Raw genomic sequence first — 19552 nt, forward strand, 5'->3', positions numbered from 1 at the left:
TTTCCCTTCTGTGTACCCTCCCCTCCGTGTATTTTTGGTCTCCATTTTCCTTCTGGGCATTTCAACGCAGAATTAACTAACAAAACCCACAGACACTCTATTGCAGTGCCTCACTTTGCTCCTTCCTCCTCGTGTGTCATCCTCCACCCATAATGGTTGGGATCTGGGTCTGTTTGTCTCCTGTCCCCTATCCCTTTTCCCTTTGCCTCAAATCAATTCCAGACACTGCAGTTTCCTGCTCCCTAGATCAGGCTGGCTGGACTGGGCCATCTGAAACTCCAGCTACTCCTTCATTTCCAGGAATAGGAGAAGGCTGGGGAGTTTGGGGCTTTGGAAGCCGACTGTTCCACTGTTCCACAGTTTGAGTGTAGCTGTAAAAATACATTATGCTGGCAATTCCTCTTTTTGTGACTAAAATACTAGCATCTCGTTGCTAGACGAAAGGGAAAAGACTGGATTTAAAAAAAAATAAACCTCACATGTTTTAATAGATTGAATAGCTGAAGAGATGCAGATGCAGTCTTCAATTATTTTTGTTCTTCTTTTTCATTAACATTCTTGGATACATAGCAATTAGACTTGCATAACAACCGAAGACATAATTATTATGTTATGGATGTGACACAAAAAGAGAATCCCTGGTTCTTACTAATTGGAGGCACCACTATAGCATACATTGCCTCCTGATGTCTGCTGGCTGTCAGTAGTAGAGATCCTTTGTAAAGGTTTGGAGTACATGCCATTTGGTTTCACATTCAGTGGAAAGATGTCAGATCGGTGCTTGCAATCACAGTCCATTTTTGCTATTCCCGATTCAAAAGACTTGCTTCTCTTTTGTTTCTTTAACTGTATTCTCGGCTGTTTAGAAATGATATTTTTTTAGCCGAACAGTTCTTCAGCATTTTCTTAATGACACAAACTCTTTGGTTAATGGTATTGTTGTACAATTGCAACATGAATTCAGTTCTGCTGACTGCAGTAAGTGTTAATGAACCAGATGCGTAGCTTCTGTTTGCATCTTACAATTTTTTGTCATTTGCAAAGAGAGTCTTTCTCTGAATTTGTTAATTTTGAGTTGAAGATACATGTAATAAATGACTCTGTAACGGCGTTCGTCTGTAGGAGGAAGAGAAGCGGACCAAAGCGCAGCGTGGTGGTTATTCATGTTTTAATAAATCGCTACACATGAACAAACTAACAAAAACAAGAAATGTGAAAACGCAAAACAGTCCTATCCTGTGACACCAAACACAGTGACAGGAACAATCACCCACAAACACACAGTGAAACCCAGGCTACCTAAGTATGATTCTCAATCAGAGACAACTAATGACACCTGCCTCTGATTGAGAACCATACTAGGCCGAAAACATAGAAATGCCCCAAAACATAGAAAAACAAACATAGACTGCCCACCCAACTCACGCCCTGACCATACTAAATAAATACAAAACAACAGAAATAGAGGTCAGAACGTGACAGTACCCCCCCCCCAAAGGTGCGGACTCCGGCCGCAAAACCTTGACCTATAGGGGAGGGTCTGGGTGGGCGTCTGTCCGCGGTGGCGGCTCTGGCGCGGGACGCGGACCCCACTTCACCATTGTCTTAGTCCGCCTTATTGTCCGCCTCCCTGGCTTACTCACCATGACCACCCCTCTCAATGACCCCACTGGACAGAGGGGCTGCTCGGGACAGAGGGGCAGCTCGGGACAGAGGTGAAGCAGCTGCTCGGGACAGAGGGACAACTGCTCGGGACAGAGGGACAACTGCTCGGGACAGAGGGACAGCTGCTCGGGACAGAGGGACAGCTGCTCGGGACAGAGGGACAGCTGCTCGGGACAGAGGGACAGCTGCTCGGGCGGCCCCTGGCTGACTGACGGCACTGGCGGCCCTTGGCTGACTGGCGGCACTGGCGGCCCTTGGCTGACTGGCGGCACTGGCGGCCCCTGGCTGACTGGCGGCACTGGCGGCCCCTGGCTGACTGGCGGCACTGGCGGCCCCTGGCTGACTGGCGGCACTGGCGGCCCCTGGCTGACGGGCGGCACTGGCGGCCCCTGGCTGACGGGCGGCACTGGCGGCCCCTGGCTGACTGGCGGCACTGGCGGCCCCTGGCTGACGGGCGGCACTGGCGGCCCCTGGCTGACGGGCGGCACTGGCGGCCCCTGGCAGACGGGCGGCACTGGCGGCGCTGGGCAGACGGGCGGCACTGGCGGCGCTGGGCAGACGGGCGGCGTTGGCGGCGCTGGGCAGACGGGCGGCGCTGGCGGCGCTGGGCAGACGGGCGGCACTGGCGGCGCTGGGCAGACGGGCGGCGCTGGCGGCGCTGGGCAGACGGGAAGCTCAGATGGCGCTGGACAGACGGGAAGCTCAGATGGCGCTGGGCAGACGGGAAGCTCAGATGGCGCTGGGCAGACGGGAAGCTCAGATGGCGCTGGGCAGACGGGAAGCTCAGATGGCGCTGGGCAGACGGGAAGCTCAGATGGCGCTGGGCAGACGGGAAGCTCAGATGGCGCTGGGCAGACGGGAAGCTCAGATGGCGCCGGACAGGCGGGAGGCTCCGGCAGTGCTGGACAGGCGAGGCGCACTGTAGGCCTGATGCGTGGTGCTGGCACTGGTGGTACTGGGCCGAGGACACGCACAGGAAGCCTTGTGCGGGGAGCTGCTACCGGAGGGCTGGGGTGTGGAGGTGGTGACGGATAGACCGGGCCGTGAAGGCGTACTGGAGATCTTGAGGGCAGGGCTGGCACCAACCGCCCTGGCTGGATCTTCACCCTAGCCCGGCAGATGTGGGGAGCTGGGATGTAGCGCACTGGGCTAAGCACGCGTACTGGGGACACCGTGCGCACAACTGCATAACACGGTGCCTGACCAGCACCACGCCCGCCACAGTTAGCACTGCTAGGAGCACTGTAGTGCTGAGATGGCACAGGACGTGCAAGGCTAGGGAGATGCACAGGAGGCCTGGTGCGTGAGGCTGGCACAGTCTTCACCAGACCCCTCGCACGCACCTCAGGATGAGTATGGAGAGCTGACCCCGGTGCCATTAAATCCCTGACACGCTCCGTCGGGCGAATGTCGTGCCTCATGCACCAAACCAGCAAGTCCCTCATATCACTCTCCTCCAATTTCCCCATTAACTCCTTCACAGTCTCTGCTTCGCTCACCTCCAACACCAGCTCTGGTTCTGAGCTCCTCCTTGGCTCCTCACGATAAACGGGGGGAGTTGGCTCAGGTCTGACTCCTGACTCTGCCACACTCCCCCTGTGCCCCCCCCAAGAAATTTTTGGGGGTGACTCTCGGGCTTCCATCCGCTCTGCCGTGCTAGTTCCTCATAATGCCGCCTCTCTGCTTTTGCTGCCTCCAGCTCGGCCTTGGGGCGGCAATATTCTCCTGGCTCTGCCCAGGGTCCTTTCCCGTCTAGAATCTCCTCCCAAGTCCATCTCTCCAAGTAGTGCAGCCTCTCCCACTGCTGCTTCTGCTGCTGCTGCTGTTGCTCCTCCTGCTGCTGCCTTTGCTGCTGCTGCTGTTGCTCCTGCTGCACCAGTCGCTTCTCCTGCTGCTGCTGTTGCTGCAGCCTCTGTTTACCACGCCGCTTGGTCCTTGGTAGGTGGGTGATTCTGTAACGGCGTTCGTCTGTAGGAGGAAGAGAAGCGGACCAAAGCGCAGCGTGGTGGTTATTCATGTTTTAATAAATCGCTACACATGAACAAACTAACAAAAACAAGAAATGTGAAAACGCAAAACAGTCCTATCCTGTGACACCAAACACAGTGACAGGAACAATCACCCACAAACACACAGTGAAACCCAGGCTACCTAAGTATGATTCTCAATCAGAGACAACTAATGACACCTGCCTCTGATTGAGAACCATACTAGGCCGAAAACATAGAAATGCCCCAAAACATAGAAAAACAAACATAGACTGCCCACCCAACTCACGCCCTGACCATACTAAATAAATACAAAACAACAGAAATAGAGGTCAGAACGTGACAGACAGAGGTTGGCGATACTGGTATGACTAACTTACCTTTAGAGATTCCTAGATTGGTCTATTGTTAATGCTGTATGTGTTCATATACAAAATACTGTGTGTACTCATGTCCTCTGAGTGAGGATGCCTAGTGATACGGATTACTAGTCTATGAACAAGCTGATGTGGGTACTTGTAGTTCATAATTCCCCCTTAACGTTTTGTAGTGGGTTAAGAGAGATCAGATACCCCCTACTCCACCAGATGCACACATGAACACACATAGTCAGAAGCTGGTGTGAAGTGGAACAATCATGTGTGTCTCGCTGAACCGTATCCTTCCCTTTGTGGTTTGTCTGTGACTGCCCTTTGTTCAGGCTGTGTATGGACTGCACTGTCTCAGCTGTAGCTTCTTCTCGTACTCTCCGTCTCGCTTTCCTTCCAGTTTGAGTGACAGGTGCATCCTACCTTCACACTGCCCTATCAAAACCCTTCCCACCCACACTCCTGTAGCCAGGTATGCAGAAGAGGCATTGTGGTTGACCTGTGCAGGGCTTCTAACCTTCAGATATGTCAAGGTAACTTAACCTGAGTGCTGAGCCTTGTTTGCCACAGTAAAATGATACTCAGTTATAAACCTTTCAACTCCAAGGGCATGCACTGCCTTCCTGAGCACACCAGAGAGGAAAGAAGCCTAGGGCTGAGCTGAAATATCATCACTTTGAGTGCAGCTCCTCCGTGATACATACCTCCTCCGCCATTTCCATCTCCATCCCACAGCCAGCCGTCTCGGTAACGAGACTCCTACCATCGCTTCAAGCTCAGCTGCATCCTCTGCATCCTCTCCCTCGCTCTTTTTTCGGTTGCTTTCCCTTACCCGCATAGTGCAAATGACTGGCTGCTATCCATGGAATCAGTCGTTTTCCATGGCTCTTTGACATCCCTCTGAGCAACCGCATCGACAGCAACATGAACAACAGCATGCAAAGCCTGTAGCAGCAGTAACAGTATCTTCTGTACATGCACTCTTCCTTCACCTGTAGCTGTGGCGGCAAATTGTGGATGATGGCATTAGCATATTATTCATGACTCTGTCTGCTCAGAGAGAAGGAAAAAAAAGCGGGTGCATCACTCTCCTGTTAGAATACTAATGACCTCTTTGGCTCTGAAGTGCAGAAAGCCAGACTGGGGTATTTTGTTTGTGAAACACCTATACCGATTAGTCTGTGTAATTGAATGGCAATTAAGAGTCAGGTTACGCCCTGGGAGCACAATCGTTTGTTTCTTTTCTCTATTTTGTCGCTTTTAAAAGCCACAGGAAGCAGCCCACAGTAACCAGAAACCAAAGACCACTTTTCCTCCTTGCAGTGTGGCTTCAAAGCCTCTTTCCATGCAGTCGTATTGAGTAGAAAATCGTTTTTACTCCCAGTTGTTTATCCTCTCTTATGTCTTCTTTTAAAGAGTTAAGTCTGTCAACGCCATGCATGCTATATCTTTGCAGATATTCTAGCAGGTCTTTGTTGTGAGGCATTGATTTACAGAAGCCGTATCGTATACAAAAGGTAAACACAGTATATTCAAAGTCCCTGAACAATGTTAATAAACTTGTCAGCAGGGCCGGCACCAGGTATATGCGACACAAGTGGTCACTTTGGGCCCCCGGCCGCTAGGGACTCAGTCGGCGTCTCAACTTACTGTTGAACACAAAAGGTGCAATTTTTTCGAAATGTGATTGTGCTTCAGCAGTTTTTCTCTTGTTATGTCAGTCACTGACAGTCACTAAATTAGCATGTGAGCTAACAATGTTTAGCTTGGTAAATTAGTCTAGCCATCTAACTAAACTTGTAGTTATCATGTCCGAATAGGGCCCAGGCATGCAGGGCAGGTTCCCAGGGGCCCTGACTGCCAGGGGGCCCCCACTGATTTTGTTAGTCACTCTCACTCAGCTGTTATTAACATGGCATACGTTTTGGCAAAAATGTTCTCTAAACTGCATGACAAAGTGTTTGCTCCCCCCATAGCAAAATGGGTAGAAATACAAAGTGTTTGCTCCCCGTCATGACAAAATGGGTAGAAATACAAAGTGTTTGCTCCCCGTCATGACAAAATGTGTAGAATTGCAAAGTGTTTGCTCCCCGTCATGACAAAATGGGTAGAAATACAAAGTGTTTGCTCCCCGTCATGACAAAATGTGTAGAATTGCAAAGTGTTTGCTCCCCGTCATGACAAAATGTGGAGAATTGCAAAGTGTTTGCTCCCCCCCATGGCAAAATGTGTTGAATTGCAAAGTGTTTGCTCCCCCCATAGCAAAATTGGTAGAATTGCAGAAAGCTTGCTTTAAAACAAACAAAATTCTCTCTCTAAAACGAGTGAGAGAATAGCAGAGAACCTCCTGATCTCAGAGTCCTCTGTGGTAGTAGTGTTGGAGCAATTACCTATCAGAGTGAGAAGCCGCATGGTGGAGCTCTGTGGACTACACAAGACTACAGACCCGATCACTTGACCCTGATCGGCTTCTTACAACGCTGTGAGAATGAGGTGGCGACGGTGGTGTTATTTCTCTATTTTTTTTTTTATCCAAACAAAAGATTTATATGTGTGCAAGGGGTAAAATTCAGAGAAAGCCCGATTCCTAGGAATAGAACCACCACTCAGGTGGATACAGGGGTCATGCTCCAAAATACAGCATTGTTAAAGGAAAACATTCGGCGCCTATGGTGTAATATACAGACTGCAGTTTTTCCATGAAAGTGCCGTATTACAGAACATGTGGAGGGCTTAGAAGGGTGGTTTATTTTCATTATGATATGGTCTGTCGAGCAATCTGCCGTGATAATATGGCCATTTTGCCTTGAGTGAAAACATGGTATTATCAGTATAGCCTGTACAGTACCATGCTTGTATCTTGAAAGGAGACATAGACTACTTTTAGAGGTATAATTTATTGGAAATTGAATGAAAATACATTCAGCTATGTATTTAATGATCTTTGTTATCGTTGTAATTGTAAATGATTTTATTCCATGTAGATTAGGTCATCATACGGAGAAATCATTCAATATCACATTCAAGCGGTGCGAAGGTATGTCACACATGCCATTCTTAGAGCAGAAATACCTCCACTCTTTTACATCCCCTCAAGCTGCACAGTCAACCAAGCACTAAAGCCTCCTCCACTGCTCCAGTAAGTGCATCAAAGCTGGTCAGGAAATGGGAAGGCCAGGATGCAGGCGGCACGTGGAGAATTCATTCCAAAGATGCTGCATCCCTCGCAGCAACCCCATTTGTAACGCTAGACTGTCGTCTCTACCTCTCTCCCTCTCTCTCTGTATTTCTCTCTTTCCCTCTATCCCTCACTCTTTCTTTTTTCTCTTTCTTTCTCTGTCACTCTCTCTCTCTCTCTCGCAAAAAAAACACTCCAACTGGAGTTTTCAGACTCAATCACGGACACTCTTACTGACAGTTGTAGCTGCTTCGTGGGATGTATTGTTGTCTCTACCTCCTTGCCCTTTGTCCTGTTGTCTGTGCATAATAATGTTTGTAGCATATTTTGTGCTGCTGCCATGTTGTGTTGCTGCGATGTTGTTGTCCTGTTGTGTCGCTACCATGCTGTCTTGTCATGTGTTGCTGCCATGCTGCGTTGTTGTCTTAGGTCTCTCTTTATGTAGTGTTGTGGTGTCTGCCATGGAAATTCCCACCAAATGAGAGAGACTCTGACATTCAATAAACATATTTTCTTTATTAGATGAGAATTGCAGTATGGAGGGGATCACATAAAGTGCAATGTTAAAAGCCCAATGAAGAAGAGTTGGGTCTCAGTTTCTATAAGGAAATTACAGCCCCCATTTTGGGTGGTGTGACAAACAAACAGAGCAATAGCCGTGAGGATGTACTGGTTGGTGACCTTAAAGGACTACGGCACTGAGAAACTGAGGTTGGCCTGAGGTGAGTTTTTTTGTTGTTGTCAAGATATGTCGCGCCATTTCTCAATGCTTATTGTCTCCACACTGTTTCTAAAAGAAGCCAAAAACCATTTGTCCTGCTCGTCTGTTACAGCTTAGTTCAGTCTACTGCTAAAAAGGGAATAACAGCACTTTGTGAGTCCAGAACCATGGTTCAGACACACAGACAAAGGGGAAGTGTTCTAGCAGAGGGAGCACATCTTATCAGTACATCACGTGACTTTAGTTAAATGCATAGACACACTGAATAAACTTTATTTTATTATTTTGCCACCAAAGGCCTCTCTTTTGTCATGATGTGTGTTTTGACCCATATTTTTATTTTTAATCCCAGGCCTCCTGGGATTAAACAATAACGTGTTCTAAACTGACTTGCCCAGTTAAATAAAGGATCAATAAAATAATGAAATAAACATTTCCCGTGCCCAGACAGCATAGGCGACTCATTGTATAACAACAACACACAATAAATAAGCTGTTTGCACACACTATTCACACAAATCAGTACATGGGCACACAATAGACATACTTTGTGCACCCCCCCCCCCCCCCCCACACACACACACACATACACACACCATACGGTCATAAACACTTGTGAAAACAGACGGGTGGAGCCTCCAGGGTTGTGGAAGACAGGGGCATATATCACATCTACTCAGACATGAATCACCCTTATTGCTTTAGACCGACTTCATCTTGTACGTGCGACTGGACCTTACAGAATTAAACTGGCACTAGAGAATACGAGAGAGCCAGAGAGAGAGAGGGAGGGAGAGAGAGGGAGCTTCTCTTTACTTTTCTTGTACAATGTTAATGGTCAGTCACGCAAGACAAAGCTGAGCCCCTCTGCACGGGGAGGTTCAGATTTGAGCACAGTTCCATACTCTGTCTGCTGTTTTTTTTTTTTTTTACGATCGCTCCAATAACCATTGGGGAGCGATTGCATTCCCTACTTAAAAAATTATCATAATAATTGTACAAGGAAGAACACATCTCCCAGCTATAAAAACCAAATCCCAACCCCCACATGCACCTTCAGTGGCTGAAGAAATGCTTTACTTATTTAGGACATCATTTAGGTTCTCATCATAACCCTAATGAGGCCCTGCATTGAAAGAACCAATAACATTTGATTTGTATTCACTGCTTAATGATATTTCCTTTGAGGACTATGCTTACTGGTTAGAGTTCAATTATGTAAGAGCCCCACTGAGCTTATAAGTGCTTTTTGGGGTTCCCCTCAATCAAATGGTGTGGGATCGTATGCCTTTTAGAGTCTATTGATGTGTCGGTACTCAATATTAAACATCGGCATGGAACTAACATAATTCTTCAACTTTGACCTTGTGTTCAATTTAAAATAGTAATGTCGGCAGAGCAGTAACACATGTGCTGTTACAGCGCCACAATGAGATATTGAAGACACTTGGTGTCAAAAAGACTGCGCTGAAAGAGAGGGAGGATTTATCTGCCCGGTGCCTCTCTCCTGATCTTCACTTTTCATGGCTGTGACTGTGTGAAGTTACTGGCTGCTTTTAGCGGAGACTTGGAGAAAGACTAGAGGGATTGTTTTAATTGTCCCTCACTGTCAGGTCACTCCATTTCTCCTCAGACATCCCCTCTCCACCACTGTCCATGGCTGGGCTAGAACAGTGGAAATAGAGCTGGATTCACTCACTACGATTAAGGCCATGGATATTTGTATCTGGCCATTTCATTTCTTCTGAAGCACAAGCAATTTTTTTCCCCTTTATCCGATAATTATTTTCTCCAAGTCTCAGTAACACTTTTGCACTTACAAGCAGCTGTGGCATTATCTTACCCCTCATTAAGTAACATGAAATGTAACCATTTATTTATTCAAGAGGAACATGAAACACTTCCACTTATATTGCGCAGGTTCGCGTTTTTCCTCATGAGTCTTGTTCTGGAGGCAACTCTGCAGAATGGTCACTAGCCTGCATAGCCACGAAGTCATAACACCTGATAAACCCAACCTTAATGTCACGTACGCTCCCTCTCCGGCCTCTAGGTCATCAGGCTGCTGATTATCCCTCACACCTGTCACTATCGTCAAGCGCACCAGCGCCTCGTGACACTCACCTGGACTCCATCACCTCCTTGATTATCTTCCCTATATCTGTCACTCCCCTTGGTTCTTTCCTCAGGTGTTATTGACTCTGTTTCATGTCGGTGCTTTGTGTTTGTTTTATTTAATAAAACACTCACTCCCTGTACTTGCTTCCCGACTCTCAGCGCATTCGTTACACTTAACCTTAAATTAAGAAAAGCACATTTTTTTTCAGAAATGTTTACAACATAGCCAATTTTCACTTTGCAGCTTGTCCATCTTGCGGCAATTGCTCAGTTCTGCCTCTAGGGCAATACCCATGACAGTAAACCTGCATATATTAGTGTCTACAGCTATGGCCTATCCGCCCCTTTACAATATTTACAAGGTGCTATAGAGTGTTGATATACGCTGAGTAGACAAACATTAAGAACGCTGTGATCCCTTATTGATGTCACTTCTTAAATCCACTTCAATCAGTGTAGATGAAGGTGGAGGAGACAGGTTAAACAAGTATTTGTAAGCCTTGAGACAACTGAGACATGGATTGTGTATGTATTATATTCAGAGAGTGAATGGGCAAAACAAAAGGTAGGTGCCAGGCGCCCCGGTTTGTGTCAAGAACTGGAACACTGCTGGGTTTTTCATGCTCAACTGTTTCCCATTTGTATCAAGAATGGTCCACCACAAAAAGGACATCCTGCCTACTTGACACAACTGTGGGAAGCATTGTAGTCAACATGGCCAGCATCCCTGTGAAATGCTTTTGACACCTTGTAGAGCAGATACCCCGATGAATTGAGGCTGTTCTGAGTGCAAAAGAGGGATGGGGATGGGGGGGTGCAACTCAATATTAGGAAGGTGTTTCTGATGTTTGGTGTATTCAGTGTATTTTTCCATATTCACAAACTCTCCGATGTCTCTCACACCATTCCACAGTAGTGCTGCATTGAAGCATTTAGCTGTCTAGCCATCCACTGGAATACTTAATATATGACTCACAATCACTGTATTACAGTAATAGATGAGACATTTTGCATCGCTGTTGAGTCACTTGCCATCAATGACTGACTTTGGACCAGACTACTTATTCAGCACATCCACAGTCTTAGCCAAGACGGATGAATGCCTGTGATTCCCGAGGCATTTAAATGGGAAACACTTCCCCTGAGATGATGGGGTATCGGAGGCAATAAAACCACTCCTACACACACAGTTGGCTGACATTTTTGGTGGCCAGTCAATAATTTAAAAAAAAAGCATAGAATGTCTTCTTCTTCTGGAGTAGCTGCCAATTTACAACCCGAGACACTGGGAAGCATGAAGCGTTATCAGGCGTTCATTACGGGGACTGACAGTGGAGAGGTCCAACTGAGTTAGGGTGCCCATTTCCCTACTTCACTGGTGGATGTGCTTTATTTGGACCTTATTTATGAGCTCTGCCACACAAGCTGGAGATTTGTTCTGTTTTTTTTCTCTTCTCTCCCTCTCTCTCTTCCCTGCTGGGCCGTGCGTTTCACCGTAAGCAGTGTGTTAAAGCATTATTGTTGTGGTTGGGCTCCCAGCTAGCATCGTTGCTGAGGCTGAAGGTTCTTAGTGGCTCAGTGGATAGGAAAATCTCCCGCAGGTCCATTTGTTCCCCTGTCCATCCATGAGCAGCCAAGCAGGAAGTGATGAGAGCCAATCATGGGACTGACAACAACACAGCATCTGGTTAATTGTCGGATGTGTAACATAACCTATTGGCATGTGATTAGGCCTGATTTGTTTGCAGGACTGTGCAAATCGACTATTAGACTATTCTGTTTTTAGCTCCGCTGTCGCTTTGTTGACCATCAGTGCATGGTCAGTGAATGAAAATGAAGTGATGCATTTTGTACCAAATTAGAATTTTGAAGGAGACTATTTCCCTTTCGCTCTACTCACCTAATGAAATACTACAAGGGACAAAACATAGGCAACACTTCAATCTGAGAACACCAGTGGCTTGATGTCTAATTAAATAAGAGCAAATGAGTTTACAACCTCTGTCACTTAATTAGAGCAAGATACAGAGGCACAAAATGAATTAATATGTCGAGATTTAGAGAGGAGTCAATTAAAACTTTGGTTGGAGTGTGGGCTGACGATAACTACTCTTGTACAGAACTGTTTTGTCCCCTGTGACCGACTCTGTGCATTTTCGTTTCATTTCAGGGCCTACGTCGGGAGGAGAAGAAGGAGGAAGAGAGAGAAGAAGAAGGGGGTTGTGATGAGTAACTGCATAAAGCAAAACCAAAGGATCCGGTGAGGCTTAGGGTCCAAGTCCCCAGGCTAGTGAGTGAGTGGAGTGAAGCCACCATCCAGGAAGGACCTCAGAGGAAGGTTTTCCCAGGATTATCTCTGGATTGTGCCTCTCAGGGGACACAGGCACACGTGCAGCAAGGCCCAAAGGAAGGCGGAGTAGCACTGGTCAGCTGGCAGCAGGATGTGGGAGGGACTGGGACTGCAGGTGTTCCTGATGTGCCTGGGCGCCGTGCTGTGCAGCGCTGTGGCCGCCTCGGCACCCCTGGAGCACAGCCACCGCCGCCGCCTCTCCCTACACAGGCACCGGGAGAGGACAGGCAAGGAGGGACAGGTCCTACACCGCTCCAAGAGAGGCTGGGTCTGGAACCAGTTCTTTGTCATTGAGGAGTACACAGGGCCAGACCCAGTGTTAGTGGGCAGGGTAAGGTCACCGTTTTAAATTCTTCATCATCACCTTCCTACCTCTCCTCTCTTTTCTCTCCCATTCTTTCCCCCTCTCTATCTGTTGATCTCTGAATTAAAGTCACAGGGGGTTTTCATTACCAGTGCAGACCTTGCAATATCCTCAATTTGTTACACAAAGCAATCAGTGGCCCACTTGATTAAAGATTATAAATTAGATTTCCTTTTTAATATCAAAGCATCCCCCAAAGACATTGACATCTGGGAAACAGGCAATTTTAGGGGTCCACAGAAATGACGATTACAAATGGGGACCTAAATTTGCCTCTAATTCCGGCAGTGACAGAGATGGTACCTTGTTATTATTGGATTGGGATATCAATCATGACATCAATCAACAACAAAAACAACATGCATGCAGGACAGGTTTCTATGAACAATATTTCATAGAATATAATGAAAAGTTGGTAGATATTGCAAAATAAATTGAAATGCAATTCATATATGCATTTGTGGGAATATAGTTATGCATGTTTTGAATTGCAGAAATTAACCAATCAACTAAGTGACTAACTGTCTGATAATGTGACAGACCACTAATTGTAATGTTGCTGTGTTGCACCTAATGTTTATCATCAGAGTAAATATAGATTGATTCTCTATGTTGAAACATATTGGTTTCAAGGCAGTTTTCTCTAAGCTATGCATTTAAATGTAATCACATTTACATGATTGCCTGGGCTGAATGTGCCTCTCATTATCCATGTTCCTCCTAGTGATCACACTACATGTTGGAAGGTAGTATTTTTAAAATGGTTTTTAACACATTTTTTCCAAAGTAATTTTGCTGACATTTTTGTTTCTATTTGTTTCCAGCTCCACTCAGACGTTGATGCTGGGGATGGCAATTGCAAGTACATTCTCTCAGGGGAGGGTGCAGGCACCATTTTTGTCATTGATGACAAGACAGGCAACATCCATGCCACCAAGACCCTGGACAGGGAAGAGCAGGCCCAGTACACCCTCACAGCCCAGGCTGTGGACAGGGCCACCAACAAGCCTCTGGAGCCTCCGTCTGAGTTCATAGTCAAGGTCCAGGACATCAATGACAACCCACCTGAGTTCCTACATGGGCCATACTACGCCAGGGTGCCTGAAATGTCCAACGTTGGTGAGTCTGGCTGGGGACTGGACCGTGAAGGATTCTCTACCCTCTGTCTAATTCTCCCTTCCTCAGACTGTTTGCCAGTGAACAGCTTGTTTCCCATGCATTATTCAAAATTACTGTAATCTGACCGGGGGAGGCAAAGTTGGAAGCGTTGCTGTTGTTGTTGCGGCTTTGCAATTTCCTTCTTCCTTGTGAATGTTTTTTTTTGCGTGAGTGTGTGTGTGTGGGGGGATCACACCATGTAATACAACATCCTTAATGCTGGCCTGTCAGAGTAACAATCTATTTCCCTGCGATTCCACCAGCTGACAACCCAAATGGTGCTTCTGGGGCTCAGACTCGGCAGTCTAGACCAGCCCAGCTTCAAATATGTTCAGAAACCACTGTGATGGCAAATTAATTTCAAATACTGGCGAAACAGCTAGGCTTTGTGTGAATCCCAAAACCATGAGCACTTAAGGACATTATAACCATGGGAGGGATGCTGACTGCACCACATTTTCAGTTAAGAATAAGCCATTTCTAGAAAGGCAAACACTTCCAGCATCAGGTATATAGCAGGAATTTCATTTTAGAAACATAGTATTGGCTCAAGCTAAATGCCATAATGATTTTCTTATTGCAGGTATTATGTTGGGTAAATGGTGTTGAAAATAATAACACCTGCTGTTCTTGTGTCGTCCAGGTACCTCAGTGATGCAGGTAACAGCCACAGATGCTGATGATCCCACCTATGGGAATAGTGCCAGACTGGTGTACAGCATTCTCCAGGGCCAGCCCTACTTCTCAGTGGAACCACAAACAGGTACCCAACCTCTCTGTCCCACCTTGTTTCATATATATATATATATACATATGTATATATATATTTATACATATATATATATATATATATATACATATATATACATATATATACATATATAAACATATGTATATATATATTTATACATATATATATATATATATATATATATATATATATTTATACATATATATATATATATATATATATATATATTTATACATATACATATATATATATTTATACATATATATATATATATATATATAATATATATATATATATGTAAGTGGCTTGCGAATGTATTCACCCCCTTGGCATTTTTTCCTATTTTGTTGCCTTACAACCTGGAATTAAAATAGATCTTGGGAGGGGTTTGTATCATTTGATTAACACAACATGTCTACTACTTTGAAGATGCCAAATATTCGGTATTGTGAAACAAACAAGAAATAAGACAAAAAACAGAAAACTTGACACCTTTTGCAGCAATTACAGCTGCAAGTATCTTGGGGTATGTCTCTATAAGCTTGGCACATCTAGCCACTGGGATTTTTGCCCATTCCTCAAGGCAAAACTGCTCCAGCTCCTTCAAGTTGGATGGGTTCCGCTGGTGTACAGCAATCTTTAAGTCATACCACAGATTCTCAATTGTATTGAGGTCTGGGCTTTGACTAGGCCATTCCAAGACATTTCAATATTTCCCCTTAAAGCACTTGAGTGTTGCTTTAGTTTAGGGTCATTGTTCTGCTGGAAGGGGAACCTCTGTCCCAGTCTCAAATCTTTGGAAGACTGAAACAGGTTTCCCTCAGCAATTTCCCTGTATTTAGCGACATCCATCATTCCTTCAGTTCTGACCAGTTCCCTAGTCCCTTCTGATGAAAAACATTCCCACAGCATGATGCTGCCACCACCATGCTTCACTGTGGTGTTGGATTTGTGTTGGGATGGTGTTCCAGGGGTGATGAGAGGTGTTGAGTTTGCACCAGACATAGCGTTTTTCTTGATGTCCAAAATGCTAAATTTTTGTCTCATCTGACCACAGTACCTTCTTCCATATGTTTGGGAGTCTCCCACATGCCTTTTGGTGAACACCAAACGTGTTTGCTTATTTTTTATTTAACCTCTAGCGACGAGCAATCCCGTATCCGGGAGCGTAATCATAGCCTCAAGCTCATTACCATAACGCAACGTTTCCTATTGATGAAAATCGCAAATGAAATAAATATATTGTTTATTTGTTAACAACACTGTCATCTCAGATTTTCAAAATATGCTTTTCAACCAAAGCTACACAAGCATTTGTGTAAGAGTATTGATAGCCTAGCATAGCATTAAGCCTAGCATTCAGCAGGCAACATTTTCACAAAAACAAGAAAAAGCATTCAAATAAAATAATTTACCTTTGAAGAACTTCGGATGTTTTCAATGACGAGACTCTTAGTTAGATAGCAAATGTTCATTTTTTCCAAAAATATTATTTGTGTAAACGAAATAGCTCCGTTTTGTTCATCACGTTTGGCTAAGAAAAATACCGGAAAATGCAGTCACTTACAACGCCAAACTTTTTTCCAAAATTAGCTCCATAATATTGACAGAAACATGGCAAACGTTGTTTAGAATCAATCCTCAATGTGTTTTTCACATATCTATTCGATAATCTATCAGTGGTGGCAGTTGGCTTCTCATCAGAAGCAAACGGAAAAATACTGCAGCTGGAGATTATGCAATAATTGCAACGGAGGACACCAAGCGACCACCTGGTAGATGTAGTCTCTTATGGTCAATCTTCCAATGATATGCCTACAAATAGGTCACAATGCTGTAGACACCTTGGGGAAAACGTGGAAAACGTAAGCTGACTCCTAGCTCCTTCACAGCCATATAAGGAGTCATTGGAATGAGGCGGTTTCAAAAAATGCTGCACTTCCTGATTGGATTTTTATCTGGGTTTCGCCTGTAACATCAGTTCTGTGGCACTCACAGACAATATCTTTGCAGTTTTGGAAACGTCAGAGTGTTTTCTTTCCAAAGCTGTCAATTATATGCATAGTCGAGCATCTTTTCGTGACAAAATATCTTGTTTAAAACGGGAACGTTTTTCATCCAAAAATTAAAAGAGCGCCCCCTATATCGAAGAAGTTAAGCAATGTCTTTTTTCTGGCACTCTTCCATAAAGGCCAGCTCTGTGGCGTGTATGGCTTAAAGTGGTCCTATGGACAGATACTCCAATCTCCGCTGTGGAGCTTTGCAGCTCCTTCAGGATTATCTTTCGTCCCTTTGTTGCCTCTCTGATTAATACCCTTCTTGCCTGGTCCATGAGTTTTGGTGGGCTGCCCTCTCTTGGCAGGTTTGTTGTGGTGCCATATTCTTTAAAACATTTTATAATGGATTTAATGGTGCTCCTTGGGATGTTCAACATTTCTGATATTTCTTTATAACCCAACCCTGATCTGTACTTCTCCACAACTTTATTCCTGACCTGTTTGGAGAGCTCCTGGGTCTTCATGGTGCCACTTGCTGGGTGGTGCCCCTTGCTTAATTGTGTTGCAGACTCTGGGATATTTCAGAACAGGTGTATATATACTGAGATCATGTGACAGATTGTGACAGATTATGTGACTTCTGAAGGTAATTGGTTGCACCAGATCTTATTTGGTATATTGTAATTACTTCGCCACCATGGCCTATTTTTTGCCTTACCTCCCTTATCTTTCCTCATTTGCACATACTGTATATAGTATTTTTCTACTCTATTATTGACTGTGTTTGTTTATTCCATGTGTATCTGTGTGTCGTTGTATGTGTCGAACTGCTTTGCTTTATCTTGGCCAGGTGACAGTTGTAAATGAGAACTTGTTCTCAACTAGCCTACCTGTTTAAATAAAGGTGAAATAAAAATAAATACAATTTAGGGGCTTCATAGCAAAGGCGGTGAATACACCACTTTTTCTTTTTTCTTTTGTTGTTGTTGAAAAAATTAGTTTTTTTTTACTTCACCAATTTGGACTATTTTGTGTATGTCCATTACATGAAATCAATTTAAATGACAGGTTGTAATGCAACAAAATAGGAAAAACGCCAGGGGGATGAATACTTTTGAAGGCACTATATATATATATATATATATATATATTGTATGTCTTGAATCAAAACTGTTATGTATTTAAATGTATCTTATGATAATCTGTCAATTCTCACATTTTGTATACGTGCCAAGTGAGTGTTGAGGATTAGTCCTGTCGTGCTTTGGGATTTCTCCAAGGCAAAGTCTGAGTGTACCTGTCCTTTGCCAAACAGAATTAACTCACGGCCAGATTAGGCAAGCAATATCCTGGTTGAACTCTAAGCATCCTGGGAGCCAAAGTACCCCCAGCCAAACAGGGAGATCTCAGAGCGAGAGAGAGATCGGAGAGAGAAAATCCTGCTAATAAACCAAAGCTGGATATTTCACTGGATCCTGTCCAATGCTCACATTTATAATTTGTTTTTGGCTTATCTGCATTTCATGCACAGGCTCATCTAAATATCACCAGAGAACAACCATCCCCATCATATTCTCCTGTGATGTGAGAAGTGCCAGTTTCCTCACAGAAAAAATAATTAAATAAACAACTGGCTTAAAAAAACAGTTCCTCACTGCTGTTCTGAGCAGTGTTCTGCAGTTTCTATTGAAATAAGCCACTTCTTTTTCCCTTTTACATATCACAGTAATTACCCCAATATTAGAAAAGGAGCCCGATGGATGAGATAGCAATGTGATCTCACGTGTCAGTGATGACCAATCATGCCCTGCTCCTCCCAGTAGGCCTTGCGTAGTAGTAGGCTGCTGAAAGTTCACAGGCAGGTCCCTCTTGAATTAAAGCCATTTTCCTCCTCTCCTGTCCCCAGGGATAATCCGGACTGCTCTGCCCAACATGGACAGGGAAGCTCGGCAGGAATATGACGTCGTCATCCAAGCAAAGGACATGGGGGGACACATGGGGGGATTGTCAGGGACAACAGAAGTTAAAATCACCTTGACGGACGTCAACGACAACCCACCCAAGTTCCCTCAGAGTAAGTGAAGAGTCATGTCTTTCACTTTTTCTATGTTTTTTTAAATTTATTTTCTGTTTTCTAAAGCTAACTTAGTCCCTGAGATGGTCTTTCTTCCCGTCGTCACTGTCCCTCTCTGCTGAGGTAAGAGCAGTATCATCCACGGGGGACAGGTCTGCTTTAAGCCAGTCTAGCGCTCTCTGAGCTCCTCAAGCCTCAACACTTCAAAATATGGATGGCTGATGGCCCCAGAGGCCATGCAACACGCAGTTTGTATAGGGTATAGATGTTAAAGGGGGGATATTAAAACTTAATTATTAAACAGTTTCATTGCGCTCATAGGAGCTGTGATGACAGCAAGTATCTTAAGCGTGATAAAGAGTTGTGAAATATTAACAGTGTTAATGTCAGTATTTCTGTTCGACGGAGAGGGGGAATGGAGGGGAATTCTTGTAGCTGTAAACCGCGAGCTAAACACAGATTTACGTCTCATATAGTAGAAATGGTCCACATCAATTTCCCCCTACTTCTTGAGAGCAGAGCCTGAAGATTTGTCCCAGAGAGCTCCCAATCTTTCCCCTACTATCAGCACTGAGGCTCGGATGTATCCCTGCTAACAGCAGCTCTTGGATGGAAAATTAGCTACATATTTGGGGTAAACTAGTCCTGGGTGGGGTGAGAAACTTCTAAAACTGAGTCAGTGGGCTGACTCAACCACGTGCAATAATGTCAACTCTTTCCCAGATGATGAAAACTGGAACATTGTTCAATAAGTAATGACCTACTTTTTGAGATGACATTCACATCAGTATTGTCACGTTTCAACCTCTGATATTATGTT

General features: G+C 44.8%; 1 protein-coding gene across 1 annotated transcript in view; it reads left to right on the top strand.

Moving 5' to 3' along the window:
- The window catches only part of LOC139384368 (cadherin-11-like), an 83955-nt gene that overhangs the window by 49652 nt on the left and 14751 nt on the right, over positions 1-19552 (top strand). Inside the window, exons 2-5 of the mRNA XM_071129085.1 lie at positions 12209-12719; positions 13577-13871; positions 14554-14673; positions 18565-18732. Of these exons, the coding sequence (XP_070985186.1) occupies positions 12480-12719; positions 13577-13871; positions 14554-14673; positions 18565-18732 (823 nt within the window). The 5' untranslated portion in view covers positions 12209-12479. The remainder of the gene's footprint in view (positions 1-12208; positions 12720-13576; positions 13872-14553; positions 14674-18564; positions 18733-19552) is intronic.

Source organism: Oncorhynchus clarkii, chromosome 26, assembly GCF_045791955.1.
Source record: "Oncorhynchus clarkii lewisi isolate Uvic-CL-2024 chromosome 26, UVic_Ocla_1.0, whole genome shotgun sequence".
Classification (NCBI taxonomy): domain Eukaryota; kingdom Metazoa; phylum Chordata; class Actinopteri; order Salmoniformes; family Salmonidae; genus Oncorhynchus; species Oncorhynchus clarkii.